The sequence below is a fragment of the Mauremys mutica genome, chromosome 2 (genome assembly GCF_020497125.1).
Source record: "Mauremys mutica isolate MM-2020 ecotype Southern chromosome 2, ASM2049712v1, whole genome shotgun sequence".
In the NCBI taxonomy this organism is placed as follows: domain Eukaryota; kingdom Metazoa; phylum Chordata; order Testudines; family Geoemydidae; genus Mauremys; species Mauremys mutica.
In genome coordinates, this window is record NC_059073.1 from 259,204,791 (window position 1) to 259,224,533 (window position 19,743).

Below are 19,743 nucleotides of genomic sequence, written 5' to 3' on the forward strand. Positions count from 1 at the left end.
TCAGGATAAGTGAGAATTGTTGTAATGTTATTTTTATTTGTCAAATTATGTGAGATTTGATCTATAATTTTATGGAGATTATCATCCAACTGGAGTATCTTCTCCTCTCATACCAGTTTTTCTTGTGGAAGATGTTCTTGTAGATTCTTTATTAAGCTGACTCTTTTCCATGGGCTGTCAATAATGTTTGGTATACTCATGTTCTCTGAACTGCTTAGCAAGCATCTAGTACAGCATTTGAATTTATACTAATATATTAAGGAATGTCCAGCTGTACATCTGTCTTGAAGTCAATAGGTTTTTGCGCATCTTGAGACCATATGGACTTGCCTTTATCTATTGACACCTCTTCAATGTTCTCCCAACTCTCATATCTGTTGTTGTGCATGGAGATTTGTACGTCTCCATGGTCTCTTTTCGGCTTATGAGAAACTGTCTTGTACAATTTTTGATGCTATAAGATTGGAGAATCTTGGTTCTGTGGAAACTCATTTCAAGTTTTTTAGTATGACTCTAACAAACATAGTCTTTTTAGAGAAGAGATAGCTAATTACTTACCTATAATTCTAATTTTCTGAAGATACTATTTGACTAGATTTCTAATTTCTAACCTACCTCCCCTCAGGCTTATGGAGAGAGGACATTTTCTGTGTCTAAATTTTTCTTGTTTTTTATCATATGCATATTGTTTGGACATATTTGTTACGTTTAAAATGCGGAGAGCTCTTTGCTTCCAGCTCATCAAGGAATTGAAGGAGAATGTTGTTGTTAGTTGGTCTCAGATGGAGAATGAGGGTGGTATGCCAGTGAAAAGGGCCCCAAACTGTTGAAAACAAGACTAGTTATGGCTTGTTATAAGGTCACAAGTAAGTAATCCCTTTCTTGCTCATCTTGCAGTATTACTAGTGTAAGTGTTTTAATTAAATGAATATATTTTTGAATATATTATAATTTGGTTATATATCACATCTAGGCAGGCAAAATTCATATAATACAGAAATAAGTTAAATGAAAAACTGTAACTTTTCCCAAAAATGCATCTGGAATTGAAATTCTGACTCCCTTGCTCACAGGCGGAGGCAAAAAAAATTGGTTACTTGTTCATAGATAGCTAAACTAAGAGAAGAAACAGAGGCTGCTGGCTTGTGCTGAGCAGCAAATGACTGTCACTGTATACATACAGTGACTAGTAAGTACAAGAAGTCTTTCTCCTGGTACTACTTGCAGTTTTTCCTTTTCTATAAGGCCTATTATATAAGAACTGCAGAATTAATATCTCAAGTCTTTGTTGATCCTGACTGGCCAGAAGGTCCCAAGGAGTTGTTCAGGATGGATATATTGCCCATGAAGTGAGAAAACTAGAACTGACCTACGGTGTTAGAGAGATGATCTGTTGCAGTGTATTCAAATTGGTTTTCAAACAAGAAAATAAGGTGGTCCCAATTTTCAGGCTGCAGTCTTATTTTCTCTAGTAAATTTAAAATGAAATACTGTTCCTGGTGTGATTGTCTTATAGGCAAATTACTGCATTCTGTCTTATGCTTTAACTGTTGTTACCAGGGTTTCATTTTGATTCTCTTGATTCTATGATCATACACATTTTGTCCATGCTGCAATAGAAAATAAATGTCACTGCCACCACCTATCTGAGTCAGAACTGAGCCTATAATATTTTGAAGTCAGCTAAAATTCTCATATTTAAATATCATATGTAGTATTCCTCTAGTTTGAAATCAAAATAACACAAGTACAATCTTCCACTAGTTGCATACTGTTGCTGTTGAGTGTCTACTCTGACTGTCCACAAGTAGCTTCTGTTCTTTAAGTTCATTATGGGAAAACCCATCTTCTGTTCCTGTAATGCTAAAGGACAAAAGAACATATCCTGACAGGCTTGTGGTGGCCTGTGGTGAAAAGTTTTGTTAATCATATCTGAAACAGATCACTTTTTGTGTATTTGATGGTCCTTAATTGTAATTTTAGAGGAAACCATTGTTAAAAGGCACACTCATTTTCCTCTTCACTCCATGTACATTGTAGTAGACCACATGTTTTTTAAACAATAGGTCTCTGTGAAATCAAAGAATTGAAATCATGTATGTGGTAGTTGCCGATTGTTCTCAGAAAGCCAAAATTATTTCCCCCATTCAAATTTCCCATCCTTAAGAGGCAGGGTTGTCTTTCATTGCTGTGAGTTCCACCAGAGATGTCTTGCAAAACCTCAAACGAGATATTTCTCAAGATAGAAAAAGAGACATCAGGTACAATATCATTATATCCATCCGTCTACGATTTCTGTCCACAGACTTGCCTGACTGGATCTCCTCAAGAATACTCCCAACTTGGACTACCTCAAACCCTGAAAAGTTTCTTCAAAGTGTTCCATACTGACTAGCAATCCAGCATATATTGTAGATACCTCCCAAATAGCTTACTGTTGCCTCAGTCATCAGCAAGAGTTTGATGTTTTTCCTCTTTTGAGACTGAAATAGAAAACATTAAAACGTCTTTCAAAATACATTCACGCTTCTAAAGATAGAATTAATTTTTTGTTGAGATCCTGAATTACAAGCTCAAGTTTACTGTAGTGCACAACAGCAACATACAAAGAGGGTGTATGTTGTCTAAACTTGGCCTATGCACCACTTGAACAGCCTTTATTCACTGCTGCACTTTCTAAATTTAGGCTAGTCAGTTCTAATTTGAACTCAATCACTTTTAAAGCTCTTTTTACTTTGTGTATGTTACTATTAACTGTCCCAGATTCAAAGTCTACTTCTGTATGTCAGCAAAGGGAGTACAAAATTTATTGTCATGCACAAATCTGCTGTATACCTTACTCTTGCTCTGCTACACACTTGTCAGTAGATCCATGCAGCGTGCACAGCAATAAATCTTGCATTCTGTATGCATGGCTGAGACTTTTTTGCAGTTGTCTCTATTAAGACATATACTCCAATGATATAGTTGATCCATGAATTAGATCATTTTTAGTCTTGTTCTAAATTTTGAACACATTATTTTTGGATTTATTTCAAAATCTGAAACCATGTTTAGTGACTCTGTAAGTGATATTAAACAAGGTGTCAAACATTTGTCTCCTCATATTCTGTTTTAAAGAGTAACAAGTATTAACTTCTTGTGGGCAAATTTTCACATCTTCTGCTTCCATGCATTTTATGTTAGTATAGAGAAGTTATGTACATGTGAGAATCAACATAAAAGCTCTTATAACCCACTTACAAGAGGACTGCCTTTATCAGAAAGCTACTCATGTTTTCTGGAAGTTATACAGAACATTTAATATTTCTGTCACATAATCCATGGATGTTTAGCTATCCACGAATTCCGGAAAATGTGTCTTTTATGTCTGTTTTTCATATACCTTAGCATACTCTTCTAAACCACATGTGTTATGATGATTTTGCCCAGAGCCTCAAGTATTACACTCTGCTGAGTCAACCCTAAAAAAACAATAGGGTGGTTTAATGTGTTAGACATTTTTCAAGGCGTTTCCCTCTCCCCCCATTCCCAAATCATTCAGAACTATGTAAATATAGTTTTTAAACAGGTATATTTAAAGTAGTGTGAAAATCAAGGATTGATTTGCAAATTAAGGGCCAGATTATAATCCCTTTATTCAAATTCAGTAGCACCTTACTGCAAAACTAGTCCCAGTGAAGTCAATGGGACTACTCCTGGAGTAAAGTGCTACTGAATGTGACTAACGGTATTAGAATCTGGTTCTTTTAAGGGTGTAGCAAAGAGAGAGAGGCCATCTCCCTCCTAAAACCAAATTGATTTAGCAGAAACAGCAAATAGTGTATATTTTAAACTGTAGTATATTTTATTACGAAGCCTATTCTGGATGAATTGGCAAATTAAACTATTGCTGGTCTTTCTGAAAAAATAACTATAAGTTTAATGCCCATGGAGTGAAAAACTTATCTGATAGTACATTTTATCTTGCAAAATTTATTCTCCATCTTAAAATCAAACTAAACTAGGAGTTTCAGCAACCTACTGCTAATTTTGCAAGGTTCTTAACAGTTGCTAAAAAGCCTACTGTGGAAAGGCTGAAAAATTTAAGCTGTTTCCTATCATTGCCAGAAAGACAAGAATGTTTTTGAACTACCTGGCTGTAGCAGAAAATTCCAGACCCAATCTCTCTCCTCCCAATTGCCAAACACTTCTTATGGGAACATTAATGTTCACAGAGATGCCAGTTCTCATGATTTAATCACGAGTCTTGCAGCATTTGGTGTCTTTTCTTGAAGTCTCTGTGGCATTTGGGTTTTTGAGTAAATAGAATACCACCACTTCTCCCATCAAATCTGAGTACTCTGAGTACTTGTCTGTCAGTTTTATTTAAAAAATACACAAGAACCCTTCTTAAACTTCAAAAATGCTCTTACAACATTTGTGTTTTTTAAAATGATATATGTAGTACAATAATGGTTATTTTTTATTTTTAGAAAGGCATTTTTCATTTAAATTATTCATTTTCAGTTGCACAATACAATGCACAATTCTTTATCCATTTCAGCTTGGACTATAGCTCACGGGAGTAGTAAACTGATTACAGGCTCACTTGACAACAAGCATTTTAGCAGCAAATTGTGGTAGTGCTAATATTTAGATGCATTCTATATGGTGTACAAAAGCCAGATTGATCTGTCACACACATTTTAGAAAAAATTATTATTAAATCAGAACAAGTGTTTTAGACATTTGAAATATTCTGGAGTTTAGGCTATTTCTATCACTGTGTTTGAAATCCTAATATGGTAATTTTCTGTAATGTGCATTAAATAATCTTGACTTCATCTTTTTTTAGTTAACTTGCTAGATTAATTTTCTGTAGTAAATATATGTCTTCTAATGAATACAAGAGAGAAATATTATATACAACTTTTGTTTTTGTTTTGTTTTTTTCAGGTATTTATAGCAGCAATGATGTAGCAGTATCATTTCCTAATGCAGTATCTGGCTCAGGATCTAGCACTCCGGTTTCCAGTTCTCATTTACCTCAGCAGGCTTCTGGTCACTTGCAGCAAGTGGGGGCTTTGTCACCTTCAGCTACACCTTCTGTAACTACTGTTGTTGCAACAACTCAGGTAAAATCATCACAGGCATTTGGATGGATACAAATATCATTACAAATTGTTTTTCAGTTTAAAAGAATTAAAGATTTCCCAGCTTGGAAAATTTCAGTCCAAATTATTCTAGTTGGAGAATTTAAAAGCAACTGGAAACAGGATCGTACAATGGGAAGCATCTGACAACCTTAATAATAGGCATTGCTGCCAACCCTGCCTATAACATTTGGCCTCTAGGAGGTCAATTTCCCAGAGCTGAAAACTATTATGAGCAAAAGTGATTGGGAGGAAATACGTAATGTGAATGATGAGTAGGAGTTGTTTAAAAATATTTTACTGGCTGCCCAAAATGCCACAATTCTGCAACCAGAAAAGAAGGCTGTGCCAGTTAAAAACTGTCCTGGTTGAGAAGGGAAGGCAGTGAAAGCAGCAATAATAAAATAAAATAACCCAATATATTTTACAAATGGGGAAAAGGAGGTAGTTCATATCAGTGACTATAAATCAGAAGTTACACAATGCAGACAATTGATAAGATAAACATATTAATGAAAAGTATTATGGCCATTAGTGTTAGACAATAAACAATTTTATTTTTGCATTCCCATCTTCGTGCAGTGCTTTGAGACCCCCTGGTGAATAACCACTGTGTAAATACAGAGCACTGCTGCTGCTGTTTTTAAATGGAACCCAAGGGTGAGAGCTTTTGGTTCCTTGTTTAAGCACTAACCCACACTCCCCTTGAAAGCCAAACACAGAATCTCAAAATCCCTTTATTCAGCATTGTCAGGCAGATAAACTGATAATCATGCTTGAATGTCTGATTTTTCAGTTTCCTAAAAAAAAAAAAAAAATAAATCAAAAACATAACACCACAGATGCACAACATGGAAATTTAATACAAAAAGTTGAATTAGAAGAACATAAAGTTTGCAAAGTGAAATGCTAACAAGTTAGGAAATTCCAAAATTAATTATTTGTACTCCTTAGTAGTATTTAATTACATAATCATACTACCTTCCCTCCCTCCCCCCCACATAAACCCATGCTTTATTTAATACACAGCTTAGATAATGTTAGGTAGTAAATGAGGCTGTTTATCTGTAGCATCCTTAACTCAGACACTGGGGATGTTGGAAAATGTGTAGTGAATGAACTAGGAGGCTTCAGAAAGAAAGAGTAGTCTTGTAAAGTTGCTAAACCACTCAGAACTTGAAGAACTAGGCTCTGTGTCTGGTTTTGCCACAGAGTTCTTATGTGATATTGGGCAAGTCATTTAGACCAAAATTTTCAGAAGTAGCCAGTAATTGTATGCTCCTTAGTGTTTGTGTTTCTAACTCCAGATATCCAGGACTTTACAGCAGTACTGGGCACTCTCCATTCTAGTTGAAATCTGTTGGAGTGGTGGGACCATACCACCTCTGCGAAAAAATCAGACTTAGTTGGGTACCCAGAAATTAAGATGCCCAAAGGGGACATTTTGCCCTTAACCATTGCACCTCGGTTCCCAATGTGTAAAACAAGTATAATACCACCATACTTCACAAAAGTGTTGTGAAGATAGATTGAGTAATGCTTGTGAGGAACTGAGACACTATGGCAATGACTGCCTTATGGAAAGCTAGAACTGGTAGGAAAAAGGAAAACACACACCTACCTACCTACTTACCTCTCCCCCCCTCCCAAACCAGGACAGAACAGATGGAAATGTTTACCTTCATAGTTGTCTGTCTAGAAGGCTCTTGTCAGTTTTATTTTCTGCCAAATTGATAAGCGCCTTCCAGCCCAGCTGCCTAAGAGTTAGAAGGCCCAGTCACTCAGCCTTTCCCAAACTCTGGCAGCCTTTCCCCAGCCTTGGGGCTAAAGATTCAGAGAGTCTGAGCACTCAGACTCTGGCCCTAGAGCTGGGACGGAGGCTGAAAGGTTTCTGCTTTTCCAACTCTGGAGCTGGGAAAAGGAGACTGAGAGCCAGGACACTCAGCCTCAGCAGCCCTCCTGGAAAACTTGTGTCAATTTCACTTTTGGCAGAAGAGTGGGAAATTTCCTGCAGAAAATTTAAGTTGTGCAAAAAGGGCATTTTTTGTCGGAAAATCAGTCAGATGAAAAATTTCCAACCAGCTCTAACAAAAATTGTTTAATCAGTGCAGGGTTTAGAGGTTGTGTAGTAAATAAGGCATGGGACAACACAGTGAATATTAATAGGGCCCTACCAGATTCACAGTCTGTTCTGGTCAATTTCATGGCCCGAGGATTTTAAAATTGGTCAATTTCATGACTTCAGATGTTTAAATCTGATATTTCACAGTTCTGTAGGGGGCCTGACCCAAAATGGGATCAGGGGGTCGGGGGAGGTTGCAAAGTTGTTGTAGGGGGGTTCCCAAGATTGCCACCTTCACTTCTGTGCTGTCTTCAGAACTGGGCTCTGAAGGCAACACCCTCCCAGCAGTTAGAGGAGGTTCCTGGAGGTGGAGGTGTGGGTAGGATCTGCCCCATGTTGCTGGGAGCACCCCAGCCAAGGGCTCCTAGCTTGTAGTCCATGCCAGAGACAGATTAAGGTAGGTACCCCCAGGCAATTTGCAGGCCCCCTAGGAAAAATGAATGCCCCAACCCTGGAAAAAGCCCCAGGGTAGAAGCCCCTATTGGGTCACTCCACACCCCTGCAGGAGCGACAGGGTGGAGCGGCGGGGGTGGGAGGGGAGAAGCCGCGAGCCCGGGCTGCCCCAAGCCCTGGCTGAAGCGGTAGGGGGCAGATACCTCAAGGCCAGACTGCGCCAGCTGGAGTGGCAGGGGGGCAAAATCCCCGAGCCCAGGCTGCCCCAAGCCCCAGCTGAAATGGCAGAGGGGGCACAAGTCACGAGCCTGGGCTGCCGGAAGCCCCAGATGGAGTGGCAGGGGGGGTGCGAGCTGCAGCTGGAGCAGCTCAGAGGCACAAGCCCTGAGCCCAGGCTGCCCCAGCTGGAGAGGCTCAGGGGGCCAAAAGCCCTGAGCCCCGTCTGGAATGTTAGGGGGCTCAATCCCCAAGTCTGGGCTGCCCCGAGCCCTGGCTGAAGCGACTTGAAGGTGGACGCCCCAAGCCCAGGCTGCCCCAACTGGAGTGGCTTGGGGGTAGACGATGCCTTGAGCCCAGACTGCCCTGAGCCCCGGCTGGAGCGGTTTGTGGGCGGACGCTCCGAGCCCTGGCTGCCCGGACCCAAGGCTGGAGCAGCTCGTGAGTGGACACCCCAAGTCCGGGCTGCCCCAGCCGCAGCTGGAAGGAGCGCAAGCCCACAGCCCCTGGAGGAGCTGCCAGGGGAGAAAGCCCAGAGCTCAGCGCCTGGAGCTACGGCAGAAGCCGGGGTGGGAAGGGAGGGGAGGGGGAGAAGCCCAGAGCCCAGGCTACCCCGTTTGTGAGAGGGGTGGGGGGGAAGAGAAGTTCTGAGCTGCCCTGGCTGGAGCAGAAGCCCCAAGGCCGGGCTGCCCCAGCTGTAGCCGCCAGGAGCGGAAGCCCCCAGTGGAGGAAGCCCTAGGCTCGGCACCTGGAGCTGCAGCAGAACGGGACGGGGAAAGAGCCCAGGCTGCTGCTGCTAGGAGCGAAAGCCCCCTGCCCATCAGAAGCCACTGTGGGAGGAAGCCCCGAAAGCCCCAAGCTCAGTACCTGGAACTGCAGCAGAAGTGGGAGGGGAAAAAAAGCCCGGAGCCCATCTCCTGTGCTGCAGTGCACAAGTGAGAGTCTGTCAGTCTCATTTCTGTGCTGCCTCTGGATGTGGGTCTGATCTCCCCACAACTCCTGTCCCTCCCTAGCGTGGCTAGACTAGCAGCTAGGAGCCCCAAGCTCCCAGCAGCAGGGGAGATCAGATTTCATGAGAGAGAGCTGATTTCACGGTCCGTGACATGTTTTTCACGGCCGTGAAATTGGTAGGGCCCTAAATATTAAGGATAAAAAATATTGATCAGCTGCTTCACCATTCATTCACCTGTCAGTAGTTGTGCATGCATTCTGGTGAATGCTTTCGTTATTTTTTTTTTAAAGAGTGAGAGAAAAAGGTTGAGGAAAATAACTTAAAATTCACCAGAAAGTGTCTAAAGCTTACCAGACTCATTGTTTATTTGAAATTTAATCACTTGGAACAACTCTCTCTCTCTCTCTCTCTCTCTCTCCCCCCACCCCCCAACCTCTTTTCTGTTTCTGCTGCCATCTGTAGACAATATGACTCACTGGCCACCATGCCTCCAGTGGCTGTGCATGATGTAGCAGGCTCTCCTTTGTATCTCGTTCTGACTGCCCTTCCAGCCTTGCAGTGGTCTGCTGCTTCTTGTAACTCAGCCCTCTGGTCGGGTCACTTTTAGTCTTGCCCTTTCCGGGAAAATCCAAGTACAATGTGCCACTGGTCTGGAGACCTTATACCAGAAGTTTGGACCAACTTCAGGTGTTTAGGACTGCCAGTCCTTGGCTCTGTGGTCTTCATGCTCCCATCCTACACAAGCTGGTAGGGGAACCAGGCTTGCCCTCTACTCTGGGTTTCAGCCCAGGGACCTTGAATGAAGCAGAGTTATTTAGACTCTCTGCTGTGTCCTGTGCTGCTTCCTATAGTGGCCTATATAGAGATGAATATGACCCACTTAAGATAGGTATACACAGTGTGTTTTGGGGTTGATCTACTGTGAGTCTGTTTGTCACTGCTGTCCATTCTTCATCCAGTGGCAAGTTACTATGCACGATGTACCATGCTGCTGTCTTTCCTTTATCCCAAAGTCAGGCACAATTTTTCTTTCTCACTTTTTGATGAGAAGTTTTTTGATTCCTGTTAATGTGAGGAAATAAGCTTTCTTGCATTTCTTTGCATTTGGACAGTGAAGTACAAATAATCTCTGTCACCATCTCTTCTTTGTCATACTGGCTACACAGTTGCTCCTCTGAGTTTAAACTGTGCTTTATATCTGTTGGTTTGCACCTCTAGTTTGTGATGATTGATTCTGTATTTGCGGAGTCTGTCTTTAGTTTTTCACATTTTACTATAGTGAGGTGGTTTGATAGTTTTTTACAGGGATCTATAGAAGTCCAGCATGTTGCTTTTTTTATTCTTCTCAGTGATTAGTATACTGATGCTCTAGCATCTTAAGTATTTTTTTGGTATTGAGCAGGATTGTTTGTGTTCCATTGGTCAGGAAGTTGTTATTGTTAGACTCAGGGAGCATATATTATATCTGGATCATAATTTCATTATAATGGCATGAGATTGCCATTAATGTTAGGTTCCGTCATGACTAAGGCTAATATTTTGTTGCAGATATTTTTTAGTAAAAGTCATGGACAGGCCACGGGCAATAACCAGAAATTCACAGAAGCCTGTGACTTGTCCCTGACATATGCTAAAAATATCCCTGTCAAAATGGGAATGAAGGAGGATTCAGCACCTGCAGTGGCTGGAAACTCTGGGGTCCCCCACTGCCTGCTGGGGTCCTCCCCCTCCCACCATGGCTGAGAGGTCGGGGGTCACCTTACCACCTGCAGAGGCCAGGAGCTCTGGAGGGCACTCAGGCAGCTGCAGGGAGCAACCTTAACTCTGCACTTCCTGGTTTTCAGAAGTTTGAGTTTTGCTCAACTCAGCAATCTGCAAGGGGATGACATACACCCAACAAAACTAAACTCTGCATTAATGTAGCTTTTTGCCATTGAATTTAGATTTACTTTTTGATCCTCTAGTTTAGTGGTTCTCAACCTATTTTCCATTGTGGTGCACATATGCAGCTCAGTCTGTATGTGTTATGCAGGGCCACATCCACACAATATATATACTACTTGAATGGCCCTGAGGATGTCACATGGGCCACAGCTGTATGCTGATTGGACTGCAAGTTGCCTATGGGCCACGGGGTTGAGAACAATTGCTCTAGTTCTTTGTTGTGAAAGGAAGTGTTTGCTGTTTTGGCTGAGATGGGATCAAAAGTTAACTATTCTTTTCTGTATGTTGATTAAATGGGGGAAATCAGCCTAGTTCTGTAGTCATTGTTACTGGAGTTCCTGTGAATATGGGTGGATTTGTAGAACTGCAGTTGTAGATTTTCTATTGGAGTGTTATCCCAGTCAGTGTATGATTCTACTGTCAAATAATTTTATCAGTAGTTTTACTAGGGAGATTGTATGTATCTAGTGGTTTATTTATAACATAGAAGATCCACTGACCTTTTTCTTTTAATGCTTTTGTAACCAGTGTGAAGTGCCTTGATGCATTTATTATGAGATGTAGGAATGTGTAATTTTAGTATGTGTTCAAGCTCCATGTCTCTCTAATAAAATTTTATTCTATTTTGGGTAATTCAGGGACTATTTTCCAAATTAACCTGTAGGGTCCATTTATTGCAGGTTTCTAGAAGTAAATTTCTCTGTGAGGCCATTTTTTGTAGATGATAGCATGACCAGGTCTTCAGCATACAGCAGACATTTTATTGCACCTACAGTTTCATTGTCAGCAGGCATCTCCCAGTAAGGCAGCTACAGGAGATCTGTAGAGAGTGGGGCATGGGTAGTCAGGCCTAATGTTTAGAGTCAGGAGCCTGGAGCTGGAGCTGGAGCTGGGATCAGAGTTAAGTGCCAGGCCAATGGTTAGAGCTGGAGACAAAGTCAGGTGCCAAGCCACAGGTCAGAACCAGAGACAAAATTAGGAATCAAGTGAGGATTTGATGCTGGAGTTAGCATCAGGTATAGGGTATAGGAACAGGTACCTGAAGCGATGCATGAAAGCAGGAAGCGGAAACAGACTAGGGTCTGGGATAAGGAGGACAGGAACCAGGAACAGGCTGGGAGGCAGGAACCAGGAGTCAAGCAAGTAGGCAGGGTCTAGAGTAGAGCCAGCCAAGGATTCCTCTGGTCACTAGGACAACTTCCTTTACCTTTTTCTGGTTTAAGTAGAACTTCCAAGAAAATTGGTGGGGCTGGACGTCTCCCCCAGCCAGGAGCTTTGTAGTTGGGGGCCCTTTGCAAGCTAGAGCTTCACTGGCCCCTTTCTCCAGTCGATCAGGTGAGCTGCTGGGTTGTGGCTGTGGTCTGAGCACTACCTGAGGACCTGCACGCCAAGGTTCAAGGCCCATGATTAAGGCTACGTTTTAGTCATTGGTATTTTTTGTACAAGTCATGGACAGGTCACGGGCAGTAAACAAAAATTCACGGCCCGTGACCTGTCCATGACTTGTACTATATACCCCTAACTAGATGTTGGGCCAGGGGACTGAGACCCCTGCTGGTGCTGTGGGGGGAGGCAGGCAGTGGCACACAGCCTGGGACCCCTGCTGGTGCTGCGGGGGAGGGCTGGCAGGGCTAGCAGGCTCCCTACCTGGCTCAGCGCAGCTCCCAGCATGTCCCTGCAGCTCCTAGGGCAGGGAAGGCCAGGGGGGCTCCGCGCACTGCCCCCACTATGAGTGCCAACTCTGCAGCTCCCATTGGCGGGGGGGGGGGCTGCAGCGTGTGCCAGTGTGTGTCCTGTGATTGTGCCAGCAGCAGCCAGTGCATCTGACCCAGAGGCTGCCTGAGCTGCTTGGGCAGCCCCAGAGCCAGCTGCACTGACTGCTGCAGAAGTCACGGAAAGTCACAGAATCCATGACTTCGGCAACCTCCGTGATAGACACACAGCCTTACCCATGATCCCTCACAAATGTGGCTTGCAGCTGAAAGTAATCTTCTTTAAGAATACTACACAGCAGACTGTCTTCACTCCACTCCTCAGGTCAGGATGGTTGCAGCAGTGAATCTTCTTCCTTCCCCTAAAGCTTTTGCATGAGCCCTGTTCCTTCCTTCCAAGCTGCTCTGTTTGCTTTTTTCATAGTTCCCTTCTCTTCTCCCACTTCCCTATTGTTCTGCCCTGAACTGAGCAACTGGTAGAAGGAAAGAAGTGGAAGAGAGACAGCTACTAGTTGCAACTCCAGCCCCTTTAGGGAAGATCCTCCTTCCCCATTTCCCCTCCCTGCACCTTGTCCACAGCCTCTCATGCATCTAGAAAGGGAAGCTCATAAGGTTTCACTTCCCCCTCTCTCTCTCATTCCCAGGCACAGGCTTAGTGAGAGGGCACAGAGAGCTGGAAAGAGAAAGGATGGCTCCATCTCTCCCAGCAGTTCATTTTTAAAAAAATTGTTGAGGAAGAGAGGCTGCCCCCACTTTCCTGTATCTAGCTTTGCATCTAGCAACAATGGATGAACCACATTAGCTGGGATTTTCATCACTGAGCTTCAGAGATAACAACCTAGTAAGGGGGACTGACCTCTCCTGTAAGGTTTGTCTTGACTGGGATCACAGGTGCTTTTAACACTTTTACTGTCAAGGGCCACCATCTTCCCTGAGGGCAGTTTGACTTTACTTGCATTGGGAATAATGGAAGGGACTGAACATTTTGAAAGTGTGTATCTTAGATTAAGGGAAACTGGCAGCTTCACTCCAATTGAGAACAGTAGGAGATGTCAGCCATTTTGAACGAGGGCAGTTCTTCATAGATTTGTCTGTAGCAGAACATTATTCATCAGTCCTGCTGAAGAAGAATATTTCAGTTATGAAAAATAATGGTAAAAATGATTAAAGGGAAAAAAACTATTAATCCTAAAATAAAAAAAAATATTTGAAGTATAGCCACGCATCAGATTTCAGTGAGTGTTAACTCTATGGGAAGTTTGAGGAGTCTATCCTATTTCTCTAGCAAGGTCACTTGGGACCAAAAAAAGTCTTGAAACAGGATGCTAAATTTCTTAAGTCAACCATTTTCAAATTAATTTTAACTCCTAAACTATCAGAAAATTAATTCTTTACTCAGAGTAAGTATTGTAATTTCGAGGAGCCATGCTGAATTGTATAACAAAATGGTTGAATACCTGTTTTAAATGCAAAACTGAACTCAACCTTAACTATGGAAAACAAAAGCCATGATTCAATAATGTATAGAATGCCTTTCATCCTTAAAAAAATATATATAGAATTCTATATAGGCTTAATCAGTCATTGCTGAAATGTAGCCAACTCTTGGGAGGAAATAGTAGCCATTCTGCAACACTGCTCTGTAATTTTTAGTAGAGGGAAGTCTACAAACATAATTACTATGAGTTGTTGTATATTTTTATTTGAGTAACCCTTCTTTGAGTATTTGGCAATATTAGGAGATTAACTGGCAGATACAATCCTCGAAGGTGGGTCTGAGGAGATCTAGTTAAATAAGAGTGCAGGATTGCTCTTTCAAATTGGACCTCCGCTTTAAATATCTGAACTCTTAAGTAGCAGCTTTACATCTCTTTTTAATACAAATGTTTGTAAGACATACCATATAGGCTTCCTTGTATAAAAATATTCGAAGACCTTCAAAATCAAAACTGTCAAGTCCAAGTTGAAACTATTAGTATCACAGGCTTGGTCCTATTTGATTTTCCTGAAAAACCTTGGTAATAAAGCAGTTGGAGCCGAAGACATACAGGGAGTATTTGTGTCCATCCAGAAGTACAGTAGAACCTCAGAGTTGCGAAGACCTCGGGAATGTTCGTAACTCTGAACAAAACATGGTGGTTCATCCAAAAGTTTACAACTGAACATTGACTCAGTACATCTTTGAAATGTTATTATGCAGAAGAAAAATGCTGCTTTCCCTTTATTTGTTCAGTAGTTTGTTTAACACAGTACTGTATTGTATTCGTTTTTTGTTTTGTTTGGTCTCTGCTGCTGTCTGATTGCGTACTTCCAGTTCCAGTTCGTAACTCTGGTGTTGGTTATTCTGAGGTTGTATTGTAAGGTATCTGTGAAAGTGCCAGCATGTCTGCCTCCTCTGGAGCAGTACTAAAGGCATTGTGTGTTCTCTCATTTGGGAAAGAGGTCTGTGTTTGAGATCCCCCTTTCATCCCAAATCTGGAAGTAATCACAAAATGCTTGAGACACCTCTCATGATGAGTATTGTGATGAGGAGAGGCTGAGGGAACTGGGAATGTTTAGTCTGCAGAAGAGAAGAATGAGGCGGGATTTGATAGCTGTTTTCAACTACCTGAAAGGGGGTTCCAAAGCGGATGGATCCAGGCTGTACTCAGTGGTAGCAGATGACAGAACAAGGAGTAATGGTCTCAAGTTGCAGTGGGGGAGGTTTAGGTTGGATATCAGGAAAAACTTTTTTCACTGGGAGGGTGGTGAAGCAGTGGAATGGGTTACCTAGGGAGGTGGTGGAATCTCCTTCCTTAGAGGTTTTTAAGGTCAGGCTTGACAAAGCCCTAGCTGGGATGATTTAGTTGGGGATTGGTCCTGCTTTGGGCAGGGGATTGGACTAGATGACCTCCTGAGGTCCCTTCCAACCCTGATATTCTATGATTCAGCTCAGAGTTCCCATTAATGTATTGCCCTTGCCAGGCTGATGAAAGGGCGGAGTGATTGAATGCATGATACTCCATGACCAAAGCTGTGCACAGATTTTTGACACAGTGGTGAAGAGTGAGTTCTTTGTTGTCATTTTGTATAATATTACAGGGAGGAAAATGCACTGAAAGAGCTTTAAGGTTGCAAAGCCAAGCACTCAGAAGTTAGAAAATGCCAAAATTAAGGTTGCCCAGGCAACCTTAATTTGGCCCCTTTCTGCATATGCATTATGAAACAATCTTTAATTACATAATCTCAGACTGTTTTTTCCACAGGGCCCTTGTCTCATTTAATGTAGAGGGTGAACAGTGCTTACTGAATGAGCAGCTATGCAGTATTTCATTTTATTCTCATCATTGTGTGTGGCCCCATGCATTATTTATTGCATCATTTATTTCTTGCTGTGAGTACAAAATTAATTTCCTTGCGGGGGTTTCTGTGGTGCTCATCTGAACATCTGAGTTCTTCACATAAATTAATGAATTTATCTTCACAGCACCCATGAGAGGAATGATTGTGGCATTATTCCCATTTTACAGACAGGGAAATAAGGCACAGAGACGCTAATGTCAAAAGTATCCACTAATTTTGGGTGTCCAGTTTGAAATGCCCATGGCCTGATTTTTCAGAGAACATAGCATTTTATAGCACTTTGTTCAGCACACTGGTCTCATTGACTTCAGTTGGAATTCTAGGTACCTCAAGTTAGGCATCTAGAAAATGAGGAACATGCACTTAGTGGTCACCTGTGAAAAGCTTGGTTTAAATGATTTGCCTGGCATTACATAGGAACTCTATTGCAGAGGCAGGGTTGAAATGAGATGATAGTCTCATTCAGACCACAACTCTGAATAATCCCCAGAGCAGATCCATTCTGCGCATTGAGTGAGGTGGAGGTCTGGTCGATAAGTAAGGTCTTCGGAGGTTTCCAGAAACCTTATATTATAATTATATGTTAATTTAAATGGGTTCCCCATTTTGAACCCAAGCCATCATTCACAACCACAAATGATGGCTGAAGATGAGGATTAGACACTCTTTGGATTATCCACTATAATAGAGAACTTCTGTGGCGCAGTAACCACGGTCTAAAATAGCATCCTAATGATTCATCTCTAAATCCAGAGTCTGAAATAGGCACATACTACATGAATGATTAGTCTAATTTTTCATACATGGAAACTGTGCCTTTGGAAGCCATGATTCTCTTGGACTTTTTTCTTCCGTTGAGAGAAGCTAGTCAGACAAATAGGAATCTTATCTCCCCAACCCTTTGTAATTTGCTATTCTCAAATGAACTGTAGCTCTCATGTAGCTTTCTTTCCAAGTAAGTCTGTCCTCTTAGCATCCTACCCCTGCAGAACAAATGTGGAAACTCTTCCTTGGTTATTTCCATGGTTACAAACCTGTTTGTTTGATATTTTAGAGCTACAGCGTAAAGATAGTGGCCATCTCAATCAATGAAGACCTCCCTGAGCGAGCTTGAAAACTGGCTCATTTCTACATCTGTAAATGCCCAAAAGCACAGGTGAAATGTCCCTCAACCTGAATTTGATCATTTTTACTAACATACTCATGTGTCCTTATTTGATCCAAAGCCCTGGAGACCAGGGAAGTTTCTATATCCACTCTGCAACCTGCACTCATAGCTTTCATGTTTTGGATCAATTTAGTAGTTTTCTTATTGAAAATTATTAGAGTTAATAAGTTCTAGATTTAAACTACAGAGAAGTGGGGGGTGTACTCCAGGTGAGGAACATCATGACCTCAAGCCATATCAATATTTTCTTTTTGTTTAGAGCAAGATCCTTTCATTCTCAATACATTTTATGGGTTTTTTACTTAAATTATAGTATACGTTGCCGTATAACTTTTAGATGCAAAATAAAACATTAAGATTCGCTAATGTTAAAACTAAATTGACTACTTCCTTCATCTATGTAGGTGTTTCTCAGGATGATTTATATTACTTTCAGTATGAAGAATAATTAAAAATAGAGTAATAATACATCTGGAAATCGTGATATGATAGGGTCTAACCAGCACAATGCCTGCAAAGGGAAATCATGTTTCACTAATCTGTTAGAATGCTTTGAATGTGTCAAAGTAGTGGATAAAGGAAAACCAGTTAAAATAATTTATGTAGACTTTCAAAATAGCTTTGACAAGGTATCTCATAAGAGGCTCCTAGTCATGGGGTAAGAAGCAAAGTATTGACATTGATCAAAAACTAGCTAAGAGCCAGAAATCCCTCTGTTCTTCCTGTCTCATAACACAAGAATAAAGGAAATTCAATTGAATTAAAAGATAGCAAACACAAAACTGTTTAAAAATATTTTTTTACACAACATATAATTAGACTTTGGAACTCATTTCCAGAGGAAATTGTTGACATCAGGAATTTAGCAAGTTTCAGAAATGTGTATGGATAATAAGAATATCCAGTGTTATAATAATTAATGCTAACAAATTTTAGAGGCTAGATTACACATTATAGTTCAGGGTTGAAGCCAAACTCTATTAGAAATGAGGAGGGTTCTTGGACCTTCCTCTGGAACACATGGTGCTGACCATTGTCAGAAACAGGATACTGGACTAGACTGATAGATCCAGTATGGCAATTCTCACGTTTCTATTTTCGTAACAATATTTCCAAATATGGTGGTATCAGCAAATGCTATTGCTCTACAGGAAGAGCCAGAATTTAGGTCAACATGTAGAAATACAGAGCACAGTTAAAGCACGCAAACAGCCTTAACTTGACCCTGCAGAAATACCATGAGCAAAAGATTTTTTTTTTTTAAGAAAAAATCCTTTTAATCTAATCTGGGATTACAGACACTGGGATTACATTACAGATGCTGTAATGTAATCATAACTGTATGGTTCTTGTATAGCGTCACAGCAGGGCAGAGTTAAGATTTGGGTGTCTTAACTGTGCATTTCCATGTTTGAACTTGTTTGGATTTCTTCTTCGAGTGTTTGCTCATATCGATGCCAATTAGGTGTGCGCGCGCCGCGTGCACGTTCATCGGAAGGTTTTTACCCTAGCAACACTCGGTGGGTCGGCTGAGGCGCCCCCTGGAGTGGCGCCGTTATGGTGCCGGATATATGCCCTGCAGACCCAGCGCCCCCTCAGTTCCTTCTTACCTCCTGTGACGGTCGTTGGAACTGTGGAGCACAGCATAGCTGATCTCCACCTCCCTAGCTTTACTCATTCTTCTGTAGATAGTATTTAGTTGTAAATAGTTTCAATAGTTTTAGTAGTTATACTTAGTTAATAGTGAGGTGTGTGTGTGTGTGTTTATATATATATATATATATATATATATATATATATATAAAAAGATAGTAATTGGAGGGAGCGGGGTTCATCCCCTTCCCTCCTCTCCGGTACTAGGGCCTATGCCCAGGTCACTGGGCTTCAAACCTTGCTCAGCGTGTCTCAAGCTGATGCCAACAGGAGACCCCCACGACTCCTGCCTGAAGTCCCTGGGGGAATCCCATCAACCAGACAAGTGTCGCATTTGCAAGGCTTTCAAGCCTCGAACAAAGAAGGAGCGGGACTTTCGTTTGAAACAGTTCCTAATGGAAGCGGCACTTAGCCTGGCACCTTCGGTATCGTGCACAGAACAGACGCTGTCGGTCCGAAGCGCTGCTCTGGCACCGGAACGACCCGGCACCGGCAAAGAATCTCGGCACCGGATGTCTCTGGCACTGGTACAGTCGTGGTATTGTTTGCTGTCTCTGCGGCCTGAGAAGCAGCATAAACCACCTTCTGCTTTAGCACCGCCTATGCCGCCATTGGAGCAACAGCCCAGACCAGACTGTCCCACTAAGACTCCAACTCTGGCGCCGCCGACTTCGGCACCGTCGATTCCGGCTCCACAAGGGCCGTTGAGTCTGGTGCACACAAGCTCCCCAGTGCGCACCATGGTTGAGCTCAGCCTTCCATCCACTTCGGAGACCCTCTCCACTGCTCACGACCTGATCGCGCTGACGGAGCCCAGACCACCCCAACCCCTGGCACTGCCGGTGTGGGCTATCCAATCAATAGGCAAACCTGCCTTGACGAGACCTTCCTCGCTGAGCGTGGCAGCTATGCACCGATCTCGGTCCCGGTCCAGGTTGCGGTCCTGATCCCGCCGACAGTCCCGGCACCGCTCGCAGTCCCGGCACCGTTCTCCATCGTGGCGCCGGTCGTATTCGCGGCGCCGCTCCGCGTCACGCACGTCTCCCTCTCAGTATGGTCGGTACCAATCCGGGTCCCGACGCCAATCCCGACACCATAGATCCTCA

At 42.4% G+C, this 19,743-nt stretch overlaps 1 protein-coding gene across 6 annotated transcripts in view; it reads left to right on the forward strand.

Annotated features, from left to right (window-relative positions):
- The window catches only part of MLLT10 (MLLT10 histone lysine methyltransferase DOT1L cofactor), a 239,406-nt gene that overhangs the window by 182,600 nt on the left and 37,063 nt on the right, over positions 1 to 19,743 (forward strand). For all 6 annotated transcript variants that reach the window (XM_045005045.1, XM_045005043.1, XM_045005044.1 and 3 more), the window contains one exon: positions 4,939 to 5,117. In XM_045005045.1, the coding sequence (XP_044860980.1) occupies positions 4,939 to 5,117 (179 nt within the window). The remainder of the gene's footprint in view (positions 1 to 4,938; positions 5,118 to 19,743) is intronic.